This window comes from Rhododendron vialii, chromosome 13a (genome assembly GCF_030253575.1).
Source record: "Rhododendron vialii isolate Sample 1 chromosome 13a, ASM3025357v1".
Lineage (NCBI taxonomy): Eukaryota > Viridiplantae > Streptophyta > Magnoliopsida > Ericales > Ericaceae > Rhododendron > Rhododendron vialii.
Window position 1 is genome coordinate 19,227,291 of NC_080569.1, and position 20,837 is coordinate 19,248,127.

A 20,837-nucleotide genomic window follows, 5' to 3' on the forward strand; every position below is an offset into this window, starting at 1 on the left:
CACAACCACCATCGTCATTTGCTTGCATTACGGTTTTCATGCATTTTTGTCTCCGTTTAAAGACCTTGGAGCAACGGATTGGGATGCCTATTCTTTAAGCGTCACTCGCACCAATCAATGGTGTTTGAGTTACGTTAAAAAGGGACTACTGTAGACACCCCAATCCGGACCTTGGAGGATCTTTGAACGCCCCGATGATGAAATAAAGGAAACGGTACCTTGGCGAGCTTGAATAAAGGACTACCTCAGCCCCAAAAGAGCCCAGATAAACTTAAAATCAAAAGCCTAAAAGCCCTAGACTGAACCTAGAATACCGCACGGAACACTTTTACACCGCGCGGTGTAATAAAACTTATTACGCCGTACGAGGTCATGAGGTTAACCGCACGGCATTTTGGGTAAAGTTTCGGCTGACTCAGAAAGCTGTCGGCCATGCTTGCTTGAGCCACAGCTACAAAAGTGGCTTAGCTGAAAAAGCACTTCTGGCCTGCCCAGAAAATGCCTTCACCATTTGAATTCAAAATCCTTGGCTCTTGCCTATAAATACACCCCTCCACTCAAGGAAAAAGGGGGCTGGTTTTCATAACCTTTCTCTCTCTTCTTGCCTCTACACCCACTCTCTACTTCCAAGCCTTGAGAATGTTATTCCCAAAAGACATTCTTTAAGCACTTCACTCCATTTTTCTCACCATCAAAGTTAGTCTCTTACTAACTTTGAGACCTCATCCACCAAAACACCCAACCACCACACACACCCACACCAGTCTTTTCTCACCCGATCTCATCCACCCACATTATTCATCGTCCGCTATCATTTCTCATCGTCCGTCCCCATTCAAGCTCAAGATCAAAGGTAAAAACCAAGTTTCCTTGGGCTAGGCTCTGTCCTGGCCCTGAGGGGGCTTTCCTGCCGTCAGGCTTAACCCCTTTTGGTTAAGTTTTGACTTTAAAATCATTTCCAGAAAATAAAATAGCCATTGTGCCGGAGATACCATGTCGCGTGGCGCTTTGATGCGTCGCACGGCGTAATATGTTCAAGTGCACGGCCTTTTGTTAGCTGCTGCCTTCTTCTTCAAACTGTCTGGGTCATGAACATCCTTCGTCAAGCTTGTTTTTGTTGCTGATATGTTTGTCATTAGCGCTCTCAGAACAATACCATTTCTACAAGCCATGTTTTATCTTATAAACAAGGTTTTCTTAATCATCTCAAGCGATTAAGTACGTCAAAAGTTGTTTTATGTTCAAGGCTTGAAGAAATGGTACTATTCCGAGACGATCTAGTGTTTGTATACTTTCTGATGTTTCTGAAAAACGGCGCACGTGGTTTACAATATGCCATGCGATGTTCTGGATGCTAATGACAGTCTAGTAATAAGACGAGTACCCCGCACGGCATATTGTGATGCCGTGCGCGGCATTATAGTATGTCGTATGATGGGTGGCCATAGTCCAGGCAGTTTGTTGAATAGTTCTTTCTTCTTTTCTTTTGGGCATCATACTTATCATTTCTGTACAGTAAGCACCACGTACACGTCAACGTGATATATTTTTCTATATCCCTACCCCTTTTATTTGTTTATTAAAGAGTTCCATTTTTCAAGAGATGTATGAAATTTTTCCCTTTGAAAATGTTTAGTAGAGACCGGTTTACACCGGGCGAATGAGGTGCTTTTTCAACAAAACCTTCCCCGTTCGTAACGTGGCTCCCGAACCCAAAGCCTCGACGTTTTCGCTAGACCAAAAGCCTTTCTCAAATGTGTTCTTGATTTCTCAGATCATCCATCTCAAAAATCCAAGTGGCGACTCTCGAGCGCGCGCCGGTCAGGGAGCCCACATACCCGACCCCGCAGGAGTCAAATTAGCAACATTATGATAAATTGAAACTTGGGGGCTACTCAACGAAGGAATATTCAAAGAAATACCTATTACCCCAGGGAACATGACACCTGTCTCAAGCCGTACACTAATACGTGGATTGGAGTGTGGCACCCCCACCCCCTCAGATGTACGCTGATTCTGGCCCTCCTCTGGACATCTCACGCGCTGAACAACCCTATCCACTTCATGCGCGCCATCTCCACCACTCTGCAATTTCGGCCACCATTTGAGCAGGGCCTCCACCCTCCTCTCAACTTCATCCACTTCTTTTCTGATGATTTCAACCGGGATGGTAACTCTCTTAGCCTTTCCCGTCCTTAGATCCTGGCCATAGATTGGGTTTAGGCCTTCAACCCTAGGAACGAATCTGTAGCTCTTATTATCATGGTCAATCCTCCCACAAGTACAACAGTAATCTTGAAGCTTTTCATACTTGTAAGAAATCCATAAATCCTTATTCTCAGGGGATTTCCTTCGAAGCCAAAACCCCTTGGGAATAGGTAGATTAATGTTAATCTCCACTCTGACCTGAAGAAAATTTTGAGCGAGAAGGACATTATCAAGAGAAGTTTTGAAGGCCAGAAGTTTCTCAAAACGGTTACTTATAATTTCTGCGTTAGCCCGAGTCATCTTCTCTATAGGTAGCCCGTGAATCTGGACCCAGAATGGACACCTCAAAAAAGCCATTTCAAAAACACCCACTCCATCCTGTAACTGCTTCAAAACCATGAGATTGTTCATAATAGACCAAGGCCCCTCCTGAATCACCGAGTTCCTGTCTTCTGGATCCTCAAACTTGAGGAGAAAGATATTGTTGCTCTAGGGAACCACCGAGAATGGGGCTTGGGTCTTCCAAGCCGCAATGAGTATATTAAGAACAGTTGTGGCGTTGAAAGTCTTGGTACCCATCACTTTCCCTACCAAGCAAACCCTACCAACTTCCCTTGTTTCTTCAAATCCCTCTTTGAGATCTAAGAAATTAAAATCAACCATTGACGGGCAACTAATCAACAGGAGAAATGTTTCAGCGGAAAAGAGGAGATAGGATTGGAAGAAGAAAGGAGGAACTGAAGGAGAAAATAGAAAAGAGGGTGATAGAGTGAAAGAAAGAAATATGAGAGAGGAGAAGAGTTGGAGAGGAAAAGGATAGAGGGAAGAAAAGGAAAGAAGACGGTGGAGAAACGATAGAAAGAAGGCAAGATAGGCACCACTTAGGGCAAGACTCTCATTCTAAAGAGAGAAGCTCTCATTTAAGAGAGTATGTGGGGAGGGGGAAGATTACAAAGAAAACCCAAGAATTTGTTCTTTGTGAGAAATTACGTAGGTGAGACTTTTAGATTTATCTATGACCGATCCCCCATAGAATACTTGCCTTGGATTGAGAGTTAAGCTCTTCCTCAATCGTCACAATAATTAAAGATCACTATCACCAAAGGAATGGGACTAGGGTATTATCTCTCAGCATAAATAAATATCATGATTTTTCTAGTCAATCTATATACAGTTATGTTGTTACCCATATATTGAACCTTCTTCATAGGATCTCCAATCACAAAGATTGGGTGTCCACTATAATGACAAACTTAAAGGCTTCAGTCCCAAATACCTTAGTGATTTATGAGCCTACACGCTAACCTTATCTGTATTTATTTCATAATACTTTAGTATATCAAATCTTAGCTATAAGAAGCCTATTTTTCTTATGACACACCAATTAAAAGTTCATGTCTCACTGATCTCCGTTTTGAACCATCATTATTACTTATAGAAAGCCAACCTCCACATTTCAACTAATTTCCCAAACAACGTACCATATGCATCAAATTTCCTAATCCGGGGGTGCTGTAGAGCACCCCATGCAGTGCGGCTGTAGGGCGGTCCACAGTCGTCAATTTCATCAACTAACAATTCAGATTAAAAATAAATTTTTCCAAGAAATAGTTAAAAACAAACTTCTCTAAGGAAGAGTTTGTTTTTAATTTGAACCGTTGAAAACACTTTTGGACAGCTATAATGCCACACTACACAACGCACTACAGCGTTTCCCAATCCCAAATTTCCATCATGCACAACCTGCAGGCTATTCCCCCACTTTGTAAATTTCTTATTATTTATTTTTCTCTCACATTGGCAAACGATATTGTAACGACCCTAGTTTTTTTAAATAATAATAGTATTAATAATAGCATTAATATTATTAATAGAATTCATATTAGGTTTTAATTATTATTTTTACATAATATATGTGTATACAGTCATTTTCAAATGAGGAGGTTCTTATTTTAATTAAAATAAGAACCTCCCAATTTCTCTCATTTTCTTATCAAATTTCGATGATTTGAGCCGCTCAATGTGTACAGAACGTGATTTTAAGGGTAACCGCGAGAAATCAGCAAAAAAAAAAGACCGGGAAAGGCTTCATCCGAGCAGCTTTTGTTTGAACCATTCAATAAAAAAACAAAAAAACTGCTCGGATGAAGATCTTCCCAGTCATTTTTTTTGCTGATTTATCGTTGGTTATCTTTAAAATCACGTTCTGAACGCATTGAGTGGTTCGGATCATTGAAATTCGATTGGAAAAGGGAGGTCCGTATTTTATTAAGTTAAGGTAGTCCTTACGAGAAGTGGACTGGTATATGTGTGTATATATATATATATATATATATATATATATAGTCCCCTTCTCCTAAGGACCACCTTATTTTAATAAAATAAGGACCTCCATTTTCCGATCAAATTTTGATGATCCGAGCTGTTCAATGTATTCATAACGTGATTTTAAGGGTATCCGCGAGAAATCAGCAAAAAAAAAAACCGGGAAGGGCTTCATCCGAGTAGTTTTTGTTATGTTTTTATCAAACGGTTCAAATAAAAACTGCTCAAATCAAGCCCTTCCCGGTCATTTTTTTTGCCAATTTCTCGCGGGTACCCCTAAAATCACGTTCTGAACACATTGAGTGGATCGGATCATCGAAATTCAATTGGAAAATGGGAGAAATGGGGAGGAAAATAAGGACCTCCTTATTTGAAAATAACTATATATATATATATATATATATATATATATATATATATATATATATATACACACATACACACACACACACATGCATGCATGCATGCATGCATCTCTCTCTATCCCTCTCCCACAGCTCTTCATCTCACTCTCTCTCCTTCTTTCTTCGCCCCCCCCCCCCCCCCCCAAGCAAACCGGAAAATTCCTTCATACCCCGCAAAAATTCGAATTTACATTCATTCTTCTCCACCTTATGCTTCCTCTCTGACCCCAAACCTATCCCTATTTCGTCCATTCCAAATCCAAAGAACTCAATCTTCATTAATGCGATCTTATCCAACTTCTCTCAAATTCACCTATATAAACCTCCCCCCACTGACCTACGAGCACACCACAACACCCCCCACACTTCACCAGTCCGGATAGAAGAAAGAAACAGAAGAAAACCGAGCTCCAATCCATAGAGTTTTACGAGAGAAAGAGAGAAAGAGAAAAGTGGGTTTTGTATCTAGACCCAACCGAAACTCAATTAGACCACACCAATCACTTCCTACAACTCAGAGCATCACCAAGCAAGCCTCAATTCAATCCCAAGGTTCCCCCACGGCCAAACCTGAAATCATCTTCCCCAATTCGAAGTTTTTGGTTTTGGAATCAATTCAAACAATTCAATGTATTATAATCCTATCTAACTCCTTTCTAAGAATATTTAAGCGTTTTTAAACCTAACTCATAGCCCCATGAGGTCTCATGCATCAAACCCGTGGAGAAACAAAAAATTTCAAAAACTAGTCACGACTTTGCGGCCGCAACCTTCGGGTTTCCGAGCCGCAAGAACCAAGTCTCAAACCTTGCAGTCCACAAGGTCAACTCAGTCAAATCTTGCGATTCGACCAGTTTACTCTGAAATTCATTTTTCAACTCTCCAAACATGATTTTTGACACCCGAACTATTTTTCCTAGACTCCTTGCATCTCAAAGATGATATCTTGTTAATATAAAAAAATATTTAAATATCTATTTATATTTTTTTATAATAAGATTTTCAATCGAAACAACTCTGTGACCTTACGAATAACATTATTAAATGCCCAGATAATTTTTTTTAGACTCTTTGTATTCTTAAGATAAGATTTTACTAATCTCAGCATATTTTATTTATTAAATTATTTATTTTCTAATTATTACACTTTTGGTTATGTTTTACTTAAAATAACGATTATCCAAACCGCTAATGTTTGTGCCATACAAGATTAAGGGCAACAGTCCACTCATAAAATGTTATGTAATTTTATTTGATATCATCATATTCTTGTTGTTTCAATGAATTGTATCTTATTGATCGTTGTTTCGATTCATGAATATACGTGCTAGACTGGACTTAGAGACATGGGTTGGTTTGCATATAGAATTCACCTAGACGTTGCTAGGTAAAGGATAAACTGGAAAGTTGTCAAGTTATGATCTGGATTGCCTGCAGGCGGATTTTGAGATGTGAATTGAGATGGGTGCTAAAAGGGGTCCAGTCTCTAAACTGATGGGAAGTCTAGTGATGATTTGGATTGAGATGGGTGCTAATAGGGGCCCAGTCTCCAAACTGGTGGGAGTCCAGTAGTGATGGTAAAGTGGTGGTTAAGATAGGCGAACCCTAGTTATGTCATGGCATGATAAGCTTTCCCTTTATTTGTAATGAGAAGGATGCACGCTTGGTACATAACTTAGATGTAATCCGCGACAGCAAAAGGAAGTGACCTCATGAGACAGGGCATGACTAGCGGTTGGAGAGGAAGGATCTTGCGGATGAGATCTTAGATCACAAGTCAGGCTAATGGATAGTAATAAATTGGTTTATGTGTGAAATTTTTGTTTTCCTCTTTCACATCAATATTATATTGTTTACTTGCTAGTTGTAAAGTAAAAAGGGTAGTTGGGTTGGATTATTCTACTGGGTGAATTGTCACTCACGGATACGTTTGTATTCTGGTAAATCAGTTGTTTCGACGATCAATTTGCCAGAGGGTGCAGGATTAAATAGTGGAACACTTTGACACAGGAGGAATATCAAGGGCGGAGAACAAGTATGCTTGAGATTTGTATCAAGACTAGAGTAGCTCTGGAGTTACTTCAATAAAATGTCATATTTTGTTTAGGTTAAATAAGTATATATATTTTTTAATTGAGTCAGTATCTTCTAGTAGAAGTCGGCTCAATGCTTGTCAGACAAATGTTTCTATTTGAATAAATAGAAAATTAGTCTTAGGTCCATTATGTGAACTTCATAAGCCCACAAGTCCACCTATTAATTTTGTAAGGTCTTAATCTATTTTAGGGTACCCTAGGGTTTAGACACTTTCATAAGATTTTAGGGTGTACTTTTTTATTATAGGATAGGGTACCCTAGGGTAGGGTAATCTAGTACCCGAGGGTTTAGGCATTTTTATAGGTTTTAAGGTGTACTTTTCTATTATAGAGTTTTAATGGCTTAGGCACTTTCATAGGGTTTAGGATTTTAGGCACTTTCATAGGGTACCCTAGGGTTTAGGTTGTGTGGACTTGTGGCTTTACAAAACTATTAGGTGGACTTGTGGGCTTATGAAATATCTATAGTGGACCTATCACTTGAATAAATGCGTAGTATTTTCAATTTGGGTTGAAATAAAGAAATCCATGTTGGAACATCCGTGTATATTTGGTTGACTAAAGAAATCTTTTTTGAAAAATAATAACTAATACTGTCGATATTCGTTTAAAATATCGGGGCGTTACAGATATATATTTATTATAAGTCTTCTCAGGAAGCATATCATATGTGAGTAGTCAGTGAGTTATGCTAATGTGACTAGTAGAAATTAGTACATGCAATGCAGTTTGCAATATTATAAAACATCTAACCATAAGTTTAGGAAGTGATACAGGAAGAAGTGCACGTTTAGCTTCTTCTTCTTTTTTTTCCAACCATAATAAGGCCACGGACAAAAATATTTATTGGTTACTATCCCTTTTTTTCCTGAAGGAACTATATATCAAAATTTTAGCTATATCAGCCCTTACATATTTGCAATATTAAGCCATATATCCTGTCCTATAAACATGTACACATCATGTCAAGTTTCAAGCATGTCTTTCTTCTAAAATGTTGAACTATGTAGCAAAAATTGTATAACTACTGTATAATTTCTGTAAAAAAACACAACAAGAAGCAATAATAATAATGCAATAAAGAGAAATAGGGTGTATAAAAGCTTGTGGATTGAAGCACGTGTGTCGCACCGTCCTAAGAGAAGAAACGCCCCCTCATGCACCAGGTAGAGATCGGTGCTCCATTCCAAGATGCAATAATCTCTGAAAAGTTTTGTGTGCAGCTAAAACTTTCCACGCGAATCGAGAACCACCCGTATGTTCAAATCGAATATAGTGCATGAACCGCACTCAAGAATATAATTTGAAATATTCAATTTCCCTGACCCAATGAAATTGATAAAGATAGATGGCTCTCTGTTACTATTTTATAATCTCACACAAATGTATTACGTAGCTGTAAAGTCGATGACTTTTTGTCTCAAGCTATCTCCTATACATACCAAGAGAGGAGTAATAGCATGCAATCACTGTATTAATAGAAGGAAATAATTGATCAGTTCCATTTGAGGCTTTTAGGCAATACCCAACGTTCAAGTTGGGTTTATGCCGTTAAGGACACCAATGACTAGTTGGTTCCTTGTAGTAACTGACAAAGGAAATTTACTCACCTAATAATACAAAATCAGAGAGTTGACATTTTACCGCACTTCAGAAGATTGTATGGGCAAATTTGTTTTCTACCAATTTCGAGGACTTTCTTGTTAAGTGCTTTTTTTTTTTTTTTTTTTTACATTTTTTATCATTATCTCGCTAATCAAACGGATCTTTATATTTGACCATATACTTTACTTGTCGATTGTGCTCAACAAACTATTTCATCAAATTTCATATAAATATTGAGAAAAAATTCTTTCCACCTTAGGTGGAAATTCCATGGTTTCCACCACGTTGCGGGCCCCGCCGTGTATTTTTTTTCAATAATCTGAACCATCCATCTTGTAAGGCTCGCATAGTAGTACATTCACACAAAAAAATCATAGTATTTATTAGATATCGATAGGTATATTAAAAATTAAATCTTACTCTAGTTTATAAAATAGACGACTATGGATAGTTTAACTTTAAACTTATCTACCGTCAATTTTTAAACCAAACTTCAATTTTTTATATACCTATCCATGTCCAATGAATCTGATTTTTTGTAAAAATGTACTACTTTGCGAGCCTTATAAGATTAACAATTCAGATTACTATAGTATATGCACGGTGGGGTCCACAATTGATGGTGGTGGGAAACCCAGGTTTTCCACCCAATGTGGATGAAATTTACACTCAATAAATATTTCCACATGCGTCGAGCGTGATAAACTAGCTTACACAAAAGTCTCCTCAACAATATGTCTAAAGCAAAAAAAACAAAAAAAAAAACACAAAATTCTCATTTGATTTTCTTGGATAAAGAACAAACTAACAATCAATAAATAAATAAATACGCACGGTACCATTTTTCTTGCAGTTTTCTTCTTAATTACTTAAGTTTCTCTAATTTCCCAGCAAAGATTCAGCTTTTTCAACAATCCTACGTAAGCTATCATCCAGAGGCCAATTCCTTGTGCTGAAACATACCTTGTTCAACAAACGGGCATTAGCAAAATGAATGATGAAATGAAATTCCGAAGAAATGACAAAATTACCTAACTGCACTATCCCATACTCGAACATAACCAGTTACTCCACATATGAGTTTCGCAAGATAAAACATGGAGGAGTTACTCCAATTGCCCATGTATACTTAAAACACAGTGCCTGTTTTGGCAATTTAACCAGAATCGTCTGGGACTTCCGAGGTGATTAGAACAATATCCGGTCCCGATAAATATCCAATGCCCGGATGACTTTCTCTATGAAACTTTTCCTGTGTAATCTATACCTGAAAATATGAACATTGCAATTAGTATATCACGCCTTAAATTAATTCTCACTGCATTACGAAGCTCTGGAACAAGCAGCTTATGGGTGGGGTTTAGTTGAGCAGATCAGCAGAAGAGGGTAGGATACGTACTTGATTGCAGCTTCAAGTGTCCTCCTAGCTTCTGGCATAGAGTCTGTTGGCAAAAATAATACCAAAAATAAAAACCAAAGAATCTAAAGTTTCTCAATAGAGATCTGATTAGATTCAAACACGAGTAAGTAATGGTGTGTTGAGGCCTTAGGGTTTCAAGAGAGTGCAACACCACTGAAAGGAAGAAAGCAAATTCTTAGCCGCCAGCAAATAACAAACCTCCAGGCAAAATCTCTGATGCGTTTGGAACTTGTGGAAAGAAAGAGAAAGGAAAGCGAAAAAACATTAAGGAAAAACTCTTAGAAAAAGTAAATTATTTTTCAGTATGCAAGTTTGCAAAGAAAAGGAAAGAGAATGAGAAGAAAAACAACCATAGTTTCTTGGGAAAGACTACAATACACATCCATTATTTGGGTGTGTATCATATGCACCCCCAAAATATTATGAATTTCAGAGAAAATATTACGAATCGTATTGTTAAAAAGTTACGAATCGTAAAAAGGTTACGAGATACACCAAAATGTTATGAATCATAATGAAAATGTTACGAATCGTACTACTGAAAAGTTATGAATTCTAGAACAAAAGTTACGAAACACTCAAAAATGTTATGAATGAACCACAAAATAGGTGCATATGGTACGCCATTTTAAGGGGTGTGTATTGTAGACTTTCCCTTCAGGTTTCTTTAGCTGTGAAGGGAAAGATGAGAGAATATAAATAAAAAAAAGTGAACTAACAAAGGAAAAGAAAAGGGGAATTAGAAAGAGTGAACTAACAAAGAAAAAGAAAAGAGGAATTAGAAAGAGTGAACGGAAATGAAGGGAGCTCTGATGAAGAAAAAAAGTTTCCAAATAATTTCTCTTGTTTATTTTTCCTTTTTACTCTTGAAGTAGGAACCAAACATAAAAAGGAAGGAAATTCTTTAATTCCTGATGCTCAAAACAGACCCTAGTGAGCATATCCATGCTTAAGAAGAATAGGTGAATTACAATGCCCCACGATAACCGCAAAACAATTCAATGAGACCAACTCTGTCAAAAACCTCTGAGAGGATGATGAAGGTTTGGGGTACTAGCCAGCACCTCTTTGATATATTACCTAGGATATGCATGTCTTGCTCAGCAGTAGTGGGGAATTCTGTAAGCCTCTGCCTGCATTCTTCCTGTAACTCCTTCACCGCTTTCCTTTCAGCACTTGGGATCGGAGGCACAGCCCCGTCCGACCAAGTGGGCAATGTCCTCACCGCTGCTAGCACTGCTCCGTCAATGAAGCCCTCAGCATCACTCCCTAACTGACCTGTTTAAGTTATAAGCAGATTGACAATAAATCTAAACCTGGTTAGTGAGGAATGTCAGATAAGCACTAGTAGACCACATTTATGAACAGAAAATTCATATGACCATACTGTTATGGTAATATTCCCCGGGAAGACCAGATATATTGAAGACTGACAAGAAGGAATCCAGATGAATCTTTGCGTCGCCAGAGAACTGGATCACCTCCCAGGGGTTCTACATTTTACAAAAACAAGATTACAGCAGTGTTAATTACAAGAAATATGACTGATAATAAGCATAAGACGAGTCTCTAAAATTCCAATAGATAAGTTCTTCGGCTGCTTCTTTCTTTCCATTAACTCAACAAAAGACGACTAAAGGCAACACACCAAAAGATATTACACATATCTATTATTGTGGCTGAATTGAGGAAATTAATTGATCTAAACTAGACACTGATTAAACAATAATTTTTAATAGCGCAACAAATTCCCTCCCATTACAGTTTCTAACCTAGAAAGTTAACATGATAGGAACGTAAGATGCTTGTTTACTATGAGATTCCGTTTTAAGAAATTCCACTATTCCAGATAAATCTTAAGAGATATGATCAATCTCATCTGATCTCATAATCATTTGCTAAGAAGATCCCTGATAGGACCCAATCAGTAACCAGTAACCACTACCCACACAAGTGGGGCTAAGTGATGCAGGTTCACAGGTCGTATATGGTTGCTTATTATCTGGAAAAATGGAAAAGACTATCTCATCATATGATACAAGTTCACCAGTAAAAGCAGTTATTGGAGGGAGGATTACCATGTAACCTAGTCTTGTCTCCTCATCTTTAAAAAACTAGGTAAAAGCCATTTCTCTCTCCAAATGAATGTCATATGTATGCCTATGTGGTTCATCCATACATGTGAATATCTTCACAACCCAACATCAACATAACTAATTAACATCTGTCTCTGACCACCATATATTCAAAATAAGAAGCTACACGAAAGCATTGCTCTATGGTAGTTATTTCATAAAACAATATAAAATTGAATATCGTTCTTTCTAGCAAAGACATGAGCTGAGAGGAAATTACCACCGGCGATGAAAATCCATATCTTTGCATGAACATGTCGTTCTTCTGTGAACTCATGTAATTGACTGTTAGCTGCATTACTACTCCGAAACTGTTAGTATATTATCTCCATGAGGTAAACAACACTAATGAAGGTCAGCCATATATTATCATTACATACACAATCACAATGAACTCTCATTTGTGCAGTACAAACATATGCAAGAAAATAACAAGACTTTGAACGAGAAAATAACAAGTCTTACAGAAAGTGCAACTTCTGATCAAGCTGAGAGGTAAAAGATAACAATTTACATCCATTAAGGACTAAATTTTTCATCGGAATATCAATCAAATGTTCTTAGCATCAAAATGAGCTAGAAGTAGAATCAAATTGAGAGGTAGCAGCATAAATACAGATGGATTTAAGAGAGAGAAATCAAACTTTCCTATATGCGTAGCATCGCTTGCGGACAGCTCATTATAAATCAGCAACTGTCAAATCTATTGAGACAGGAAATTCGCTACTGAAAATTATGACAATATCAAAGCAGCATAAACAAGGACTTATCAAAGGAACGAAAGGAGGATAACCTCCTGATTTTATTGACCAGAGAAATTTTTTGGCCACTTTACTCAAAGAGAGAATATTTAATATCATCATAAACACAGCTTTAGTTCATGGATCAAAAATCACAAACTTCAATACCATTACAATATCCATGTTAACTTTTTCTGGTTAGTCCAACTATAACTTGTCACAAGTATTTTATATGAATAGCCTTGGATGGTATTGGCCTTCCCTTATTGTGAAGAACTATGTATAGGAAATTTTTCCTATATTGTAGCAAGGCTTAATTCATCTAATTCAGGAAGGTAACTCTAGCATGACGAAATGGATTTACAAGCAGAATATATTTTTACCACACAGTCCACCCATTACATAATAGATGCATAAAATGATCACAAAAAGGTGCACCTCTTCTCCTTTTCCAACCCGTTGTCCAGCATTTATCATCACCTCAAGCATGCGGTCCTTAAAACGCCAATGGAAAAAACAATTTGGCTGAAATGAATGGTTTAGCATGTCTGCGAAATAGGATTAAGTCTATTCAATAAACTGTGAATGGAATGTAATCTCTGTATCATACCGGCATACCACAATCATATCATAGTGTATCTCTCCATTTATGGCAAAGATTAGGCGTAATCATATCATATTATTTAGGGCGCAGATTAGGTTTGATTAGGTTTACCAAAAAAATTTTTTATCATTCCTAGGGTTATTTAAACTCCACCTAGTTCGTGCTTAGAGTCTTATCTTTATTTCCCAACCCGTCCCAAGCCCGGATAAAGGAAGAGGGTTGTGCGTTAGGTAGCTGACAGCCAGCACGTAAAAAAAACCCGTCAGATCTTTATGACATGAATCCAAATATGATTACGAGACATGCTAGGGCGTTCCCTTTAAGCGACGCGTTGTGCCTACCTTCGGGTGCTTCGAAAAATGAGCAAGGGGTGCCACACCGGCGCCCAGGTGTGGTGATAAGTGAGCAAGGGTTCTCGCGCGTGCCTGGACGAGCGCGGGTAAAGAAGCTAGCCCAGGACTATAGGATTCGTTTAGCAACTTGGAATATAGGGACATTAACGGGTAAGACTAGGGAGCTAGTTGACACCATGCTTAGGAGGAGGATTAGTATAGTTTGCCTTCAGGAGACTAAGTGGGTAGGGGAGAAAGCTAGGGAGATAGAGGACACAGGTTATAAGCTTTACTATACGGGTAAGGATAGACATAAAAATAGGGTAGGTATCGTAGTAGATAAACACCTGAAAGATTCGGTAGTTACGGTAACGAGAAAAGGAGATCAGATTATTTTAGTTAAGCTTGTGATCGGAGAGAGTATAGTTAATATTATTAGTGCTTACGCACCCCAAGTAGGCTTGGATGATCTTATTAAAGAGCAATTCTGGGAGCAAATGGATGACGTGGTTCAAGGAATACCTTTTGGGGAGAAGCTATTTATAGGAGGCGATCTCAATGGTCATGTGGGAGTGCATAAGTAAGGGTATGAGAAGGTACATGGTGGCTTTGGATTTGGTGACCTTAACGAAGGTGGTAGGAGGATTTTAGATTTCGCGGTAGCTTTTGACCTTATAGCTGGGAATACTCTCTATAGGAAGCGAGATGAGCATTTAATTACCTTTAAGAGTGGAGCCAATAGAAGCCAAATCGACTATTTTCTTGCTCAAGGAGCAGACCGCTTGACATGTAAAGATTGTAAGGTTATTCCCGGAGAGTGTCTAGTAGCACAACATAGACTTTTGGTGTTAGATATTTGTCTCAAGGAGAATAATAGAAGGAGAAAGGAAACTAGATGCCCACGAACTAAATGGTGGGACCTAAGAGGGGCGAAACTAGAGGTATTCAAGAATAGAATGTCTCAAGAAGTGCGGTGGGGAGTGGAAGGCGATAGTGACAATATGTGGAATACGATAGCTGACGGTATTAGAAGAATATCAAAAGAAGTTCTTGGCGAGTCGAAGGGAAAATGTCCAATTTCTAAGGAGACATGGTGGTGGAATGACGAGGTTCAAACCATGGTAAAAGCAAAGAAGGAGTGCTTTAAAAAGTGGCAAAAGGACCGGAATGTGAAAAATTTTCAGGGCTATAAGCAAGCTAGCAAGGAAGCTAAGAAAGCCGTTATGGATGCTAAATTGAAAGCCTATGAGAATTTCTACGCTAGACTCGATAGTAAAGATGGAGAAAAGATTATTTATAAACTTGCTAAGCTACGAGAAAGGAAAGTTAGAGACGTTTCTCAAGTTAAGTGTATAAAAGATATTGATTCGGTGGTGTTGGTGAAAAACGAGGCAATCAAGGATAGATGGAAGTCGTATTTCGATAAGTTGTTAATCGAGAAACATGAAGGAGGCTTTGGTGGGGAGGAAGTGTATGTACCTGGCGAGAACATAGAATATGAGTTTTATCAAAGAATACAAAAGTTCGAAGTGGTTAAAGCTTTGAAAAGGATGAAACCGGGTAAGGCCCTAGGACCAGATGGTATCCCTATTGAAGTGTGGAAAAGTCTAGGTGACTTGGGGGTGACTTGGTTGACGAAGTTGTTCAACAAGATTATTATGACTAGGAAGATGCCCGACGAATGGAGAAAGAGCACCTTAGTACCTATCTATAAGAATAAAGGGGATATTCAAAGCTGCAACAACTATAGAGGTATTAAATTGATGAGCCATACGATGAAGTTGTAGGAAAGAGTTATTGAACATCGCTTGAGGATGGTGACTACGGTGTCAGAGAAACAGTTTGGGTTCATGTCAGGAAGATCAACCATGGAAGCTATCTACCTATTAAGGAGATTGGTAGAAAAATACAGAGCAAAGAAGAAGAATCTCCATATGGTTTTCATAGACTTAGAAAAGGCTTATGATAGGGTGCCTAGGGACATCATATGGTGGGTTCTGGAGAGAAAAGGAGTGACCAAAGGGTATATCGAGGTGATTAGGGACATGTATGAAGGTGCCGTCACTACCATTAGATCGCCAGTAGGGGAAACGAGTGAATTTCCTATCACCGTAGGATTGCATCAAGGGTCAGCCCTGAGCCCATACCTCTTTGCCTTAGTTATGGATGAATTGACTAGACAATTTCAAGAGGATATTCCATGGTGTATGATGTTTGCAGATGACATTGTCCTCATAGACGAAACCGCTAGAGGTGTTAATACGAAACTAGAAATTTGGAGAGAAGCATTAGAGTCAAAGGGTTTTCGGATAAGTAGGAGTAAAACTGAGTATATGGTGTGCAAGTTTAGTGGTACCAGTAGTGCGCATGAAGAAATAGTGATGATCCAAGACCAGGAGATACCAAAGAGTGATCATTTTAGGTATTTAGGCTCAATTATTAGTAGAGATTGAGAGATTGCTGATGATGTGATCCATAGGATCCAAGTGGGGTGGCTCAAGTGGAGAAGCGCTACTGGTGTACTATGTGACAAGATGGTACCTACAAAATTGAAGGGAAAATTCTATGGAACTGCCATAAGATCAGCGATGCTTTATAGGACAGAATGTTGGCCTATTAAGAACCATGTGAGCAAAATGAGTATAGCAGAAATGAGAATGTTGAGGTGGATGTGTGGTAAGACTAGACGAGACAAGATTAGAAATGAAACAGTTCGTGAGATAGTAGGTGTAGCACCTATACAGGAGAAGTTGAGGGAAAATAGGCTAAAGTGGTTTGGGCATATCTACCGTAGACCAGAAGATGCAGTAGTTAAGAGAGCGGATAGGATAGCTCTAGGTAGCAATATTACGGGGAGGGGTAGACCTAAATTGACATTAGATGCTGTAGTGCGCAAAGATATGAGTATAATGGGTCTGTGTGAACAAGTGGCACTTGACAGAGTCCAATGGAGGAAACGGATTCACGTAGCTGACCCCAAATGATTTGGACGTAAGGCTCGGTTTGATTTGGTTTGGTTTGTATCATTCCTAGGGTTATTTAACCCAGCTTTGTAATCAGCTAAGTATAAATAACACATACCAGTTTCTCCTCTCTGTTTGTTTCTCCTCTCTATTTGTCTGGTTTCATAAACAGCATTAACAAAACATCCACTGGACTTAAATCCTACTAAACTGGAGCGAATTGAGATAAATAGGAATATGCAAGAAATATAGTCAGCCTTGTTTAAGAATCAGAGGAATTTGTAACAATCTCTTAATTGTTTTGATTAATTTTGGACTTCTTCTTTGTACCACCAAGTTTCGTTACCTAGGGGACCACTTCCCTTCATTTGTGGAAATGTCTTTTCGTAACTTTTTCAGCCCATACCACATGAAAGTGGTTGTCATCGAAGTCCATTTCACTCGATCAATATATTATAGCTGAATCATCTCAATGCAAGTAAACTTAGGGGGAAACTCAAATTCAATTGTAGAAGTAAGATCTTACAAAATAAGAAATAGATTTAATATTGATCATTTATCCAGGCCTAACTATGGTAAAAATTATCTTGTAGAAACAATACTCGACATTAAACGACACAAATTTAGTTGAAGAAGCTCACCGGCATAAGGGATTAACATGTTTCTATCTTTAATTAGTGCACCAATCCTCGGTTTGAAGTTAATGCATCGAGATTGTGCCATACCCACTGCCCAAAGGAATCTCTCTGGTTCGCGAGCAAGGCGCATTATTTTAAGAGGTACAACAGAGTGCTGACATACAGACGATATGCCAAACTAGTGAGTCACAGATTGCAAAAGTAAAATTAGTAACAACGTATGAAATAGGTTAAACAGGTTGCTCATACCCAATTCTTTTGCCAAAATTCCAAGGCTCGTCGCTGCTGTTCCCTCATAGTTGAAGCAAGTTTATGGTCGTGTAGCTCCAAAAGGTCCTCCTAAAAGTTATAAACAAAAATAGAGAATGGGAGTTCTTAGGCAGTACTGGGCAAGCACTTCAAAGGTATTCATCAGGACTCAACGGGATGAGCCATTTATGTCATTTGATAATAAAAAAGTTAAATATGGGCTACAATCCTAGATTCGAATGATATATGTCTCAAGTCCCGAATCTAAATAATTGGAAAAAAAGAACGGTGAAAAATAGTGGTACAATAACCAATGCATGGCATTCCTTGCCATGGATACTTACCATATTGATGAACAAGGACAGCTTCAGGATTTCGGTTTAGCGGTGACAAAATTGTACAGAAAATTTTTGTGATGGAAAACTCTATCTTAAATAAAGTTTTTTATTTGATTAATAATAAATTGACCTTGATTTATCTTGTTTTGTTGTCATATACTATCTATGTAGTTACAAATTTAAGTAGATTTTCAGTTACATTGGCTATGCACGAATGACCCAGAGACAGTACCAAAGAAAAATCAAATTATATTGAAAATTTTACAAAATTTTAGTACATTTTTTGAACCCAAGGGATTCGCTTGAACCCCCTCAAGCACTAGTAAAGCCGCCCATGTTGATGAAATAAACTAGAACTCAAATTCTGAATGACAGAACTATAGAATGAATAGTATACAAAAGTTACATGCACCTCCGTAGCCAGGAGCAAGCTAGTGCATTCATCAGCGCTTGGCAAAAAGTCACCATATAACTGCCAAAAGTTACCTTGTAGGTCGAGTGCAAATAAAAGAAGACATGCTAACCTAAGGTCCCAATCTGTCTGCCACAGGAAAGTTCAAATTGTAAGAGACGAAATGGGAAAAAAAAGAAGAGAGTAATGTAGCTCTAATAATATGTTTGAAAAACTCATGAAAATAAGTTTGCGATGAGTGGATATACGGTACCTTTGGATTAGTTGAGTTAATGATATCAAATATGGGATGACCAATAGGTATTATATCAGGGAAAAACATCCACGGGAACTCCTTACTTATTGTTAACATCAATTCTAATGGAACTTCCATGATCACCTGTCAGGTAAGCAGAAAAGACGACATTATAATGCAAGCAAAGAGGTCAATTGCAATTCTATTGAAATTTCTACAATCACTGTAATTTGGAATAAAACAAAATCACAATGTAGACAAAACTAAAACCAATGACATGAACCGTGATAAGTAAAATTCAATGAACTTCAATAAGCGAGCAACTGACCCTAGCGCGACGAGTTGCCTCAATATCCTTTGATGCGTAGACTCCAAAGCCATCGGGTCCTTCCTTGAATTCGATTCCATAAGCTCTAACACTTTGAACATATCCTATCCTATAGAAATCGGGGTCGGCTGGCTCCAACTGTTGAGCAAAAATCCCAAACAATTTTTTTTCTTTTTAAGTTCAATTGCAATTCAAAGGGTATTCCTCAAGACACATAAATAGGCAAATGATGACAATGGCTCACTGCAGCTGTCCATATCAGTTAAATCCAGAATAGCTTAGAAAATAGTCACACGTTAGATAAGAAAGATATTGTAATTCAGTTGTAACAAATCCAAGTGGAATTCCTCTCTATTTCTTAACTGGTACATGAATATAAGGAACACGAGTTTATTTATGAACAAGGATTGAGTGAACGCAATTAATAAGTACTAAAGCTTCTTTGAAAAGAGAAACGTGGAAACTGGGGGATGATTGGGGTAAATGGGTTTTAAGGTAATTTTACCTCAGAATCATCGGGCTCCGGGGGAGGCTGAGAGAGACGGGCTGAAGCAACAGGAGGAGAAGGAAGGTTTGTAACAGCCGAGGAAGCTCGGATGGGTCGAATTCTCTTGCTTTCGCCGGTGCCATTCGTGATAATGGACCCTCCTGATAATCTCCATCCATGCCCGGAAGCACTAAAAGCCCCTTTGGATAACTAGGAGAGAAATGAAAAGAAAAGATTACATTTCTCAAGTAGGTGAGAACAGAAAAGAAACAAAATGGGCTCTTAAACACCCCCTTTGGATTGGGAGATTTCAAGAGAGAATAAAAGAAATTGAGGGAAAGTGTACTCTCACCTATTCTTACTTTCTCTCCACCATTTCTCATCCCTTTGGTCATCTAAACATGTTATTTTTTATCTCCATTTCTTTGATTTTCTCTAGAAATCCCTCAACCCAAAGAATTGCAGCAAAGTTCAGAATTGCAAGTTTGCACAATTCACCCACAACCCAAAAACAAGCATCTATATCTCTATGTATGTATGCAGAGAGAGAGAGAGAGAGAGAGAGAGAGAGAGAGAGAGAGAGAGAGAGAGAGAGAGGTACCTGGAGATCGGAGAAGAAAAGATGGGCGGGTAGCTGGAGAAGAACGGCGGAAGCCATTACAAGTAAATGTATGCGTGCGTATTGTAATTCAAAGGTGTGAGGAGTGATGTTTCAAATGGTTTTATTGGGTGTTATCTGGCTGGGATTGCTTGCGAAAAGGGAGAGGTCGGAAGGAAGAGGCAAAAGCGAAGCAGGAGAGGTGAGAGTTGCAGTCGAAAAGGGGGGAAAAACGCTATCCTCTCACTGAAAAACATTGAAAATCGTGATATTCGTAATTTAGCTATTAAATCTCCTGCTCGGATCAAAATCATAATAATTAATTAATTAAATCTCCTGCTACTCCAGGCCCCGTTTCCACCCAAAAAAAAACACTAAAAACTTTTGTACTCCTACATTTTAATATCTCGTTTCTATTGAAAAAATATTAATATTGTGTTTGGATGAGTTTGTAAAAAAAATTGTAGAATTATGAGCGGAGATAGAAATGAGAGTAATGATTAGAGAGAGATCGAAAAAAATGAGAATAATGATTAGAGATAAAAGTGGGTAATGATTGAAAGTAGGGGTAATGAATATTTTTTGAATTGATAATTTTTTTTCAAAAAGCAATCAAAACTAAGCATAAAAATTTAACGCATTTTATCAATTGATTTCCACTCTAACTCATTCACATAACTCATGCTCTGTTGACTTTGATAATTTTATAATATTTTAAAA

At 38.1% G+C, this 20,837-nt stretch overlaps 1 protein-coding gene across 2 annotated transcripts; it reads right to left on the reverse strand.

Moving 5' to 3' along the window:
- Nucleotides 1-9,479: 9,479 nt before the first annotated feature.
- Nucleotides 9,480-20,375, reverse strand: LOC131313558 (protein PLASTID TRANSCRIPTIONALLY ACTIVE 14). Of its 2 annotated transcripts, XM_058341930.1 has the most exons (13): nucleotides 20,121-20,375; nucleotides 19,538-19,729; nucleotides 19,033-19,170; nucleotides 18,723-18,848; nucleotides 18,470-18,598; nucleotides 17,720-17,809; nucleotides 17,474-17,624; nucleotides 13,372-13,481; nucleotides 12,414-12,485; nucleotides 11,446-11,551; nucleotides 11,139-11,336; nucleotides 10,038-10,080; nucleotides 9,480-9,905 (listed from the first exon to the last, which is right to left on the reverse strand). In XM_058341930.1, the coding sequence occupies exons 1-13, from the start codon at nucleotides 20,175-20,177 to the stop codon at nucleotides 9,827-9,829; spliced, it is 1,491 nt and encodes a 496-aa protein (XP_058197913.1). In that variant the 5' UTR covers nucleotides 20,178-20,375; the 3' UTR covers nucleotides 9,480-9,826. The 2 variants fall into 2 exon arrangements, with proteins under 2 accessions (XP_058197913.1, XP_058197914.1); XM_058341931.1 differs by lacking the exon at nucleotides 19,033-19,170 and having other exon boundaries at nucleotides 20,121-20,370.
- Nucleotides 20,376-20,837: the final 462 nt, after the last annotated feature.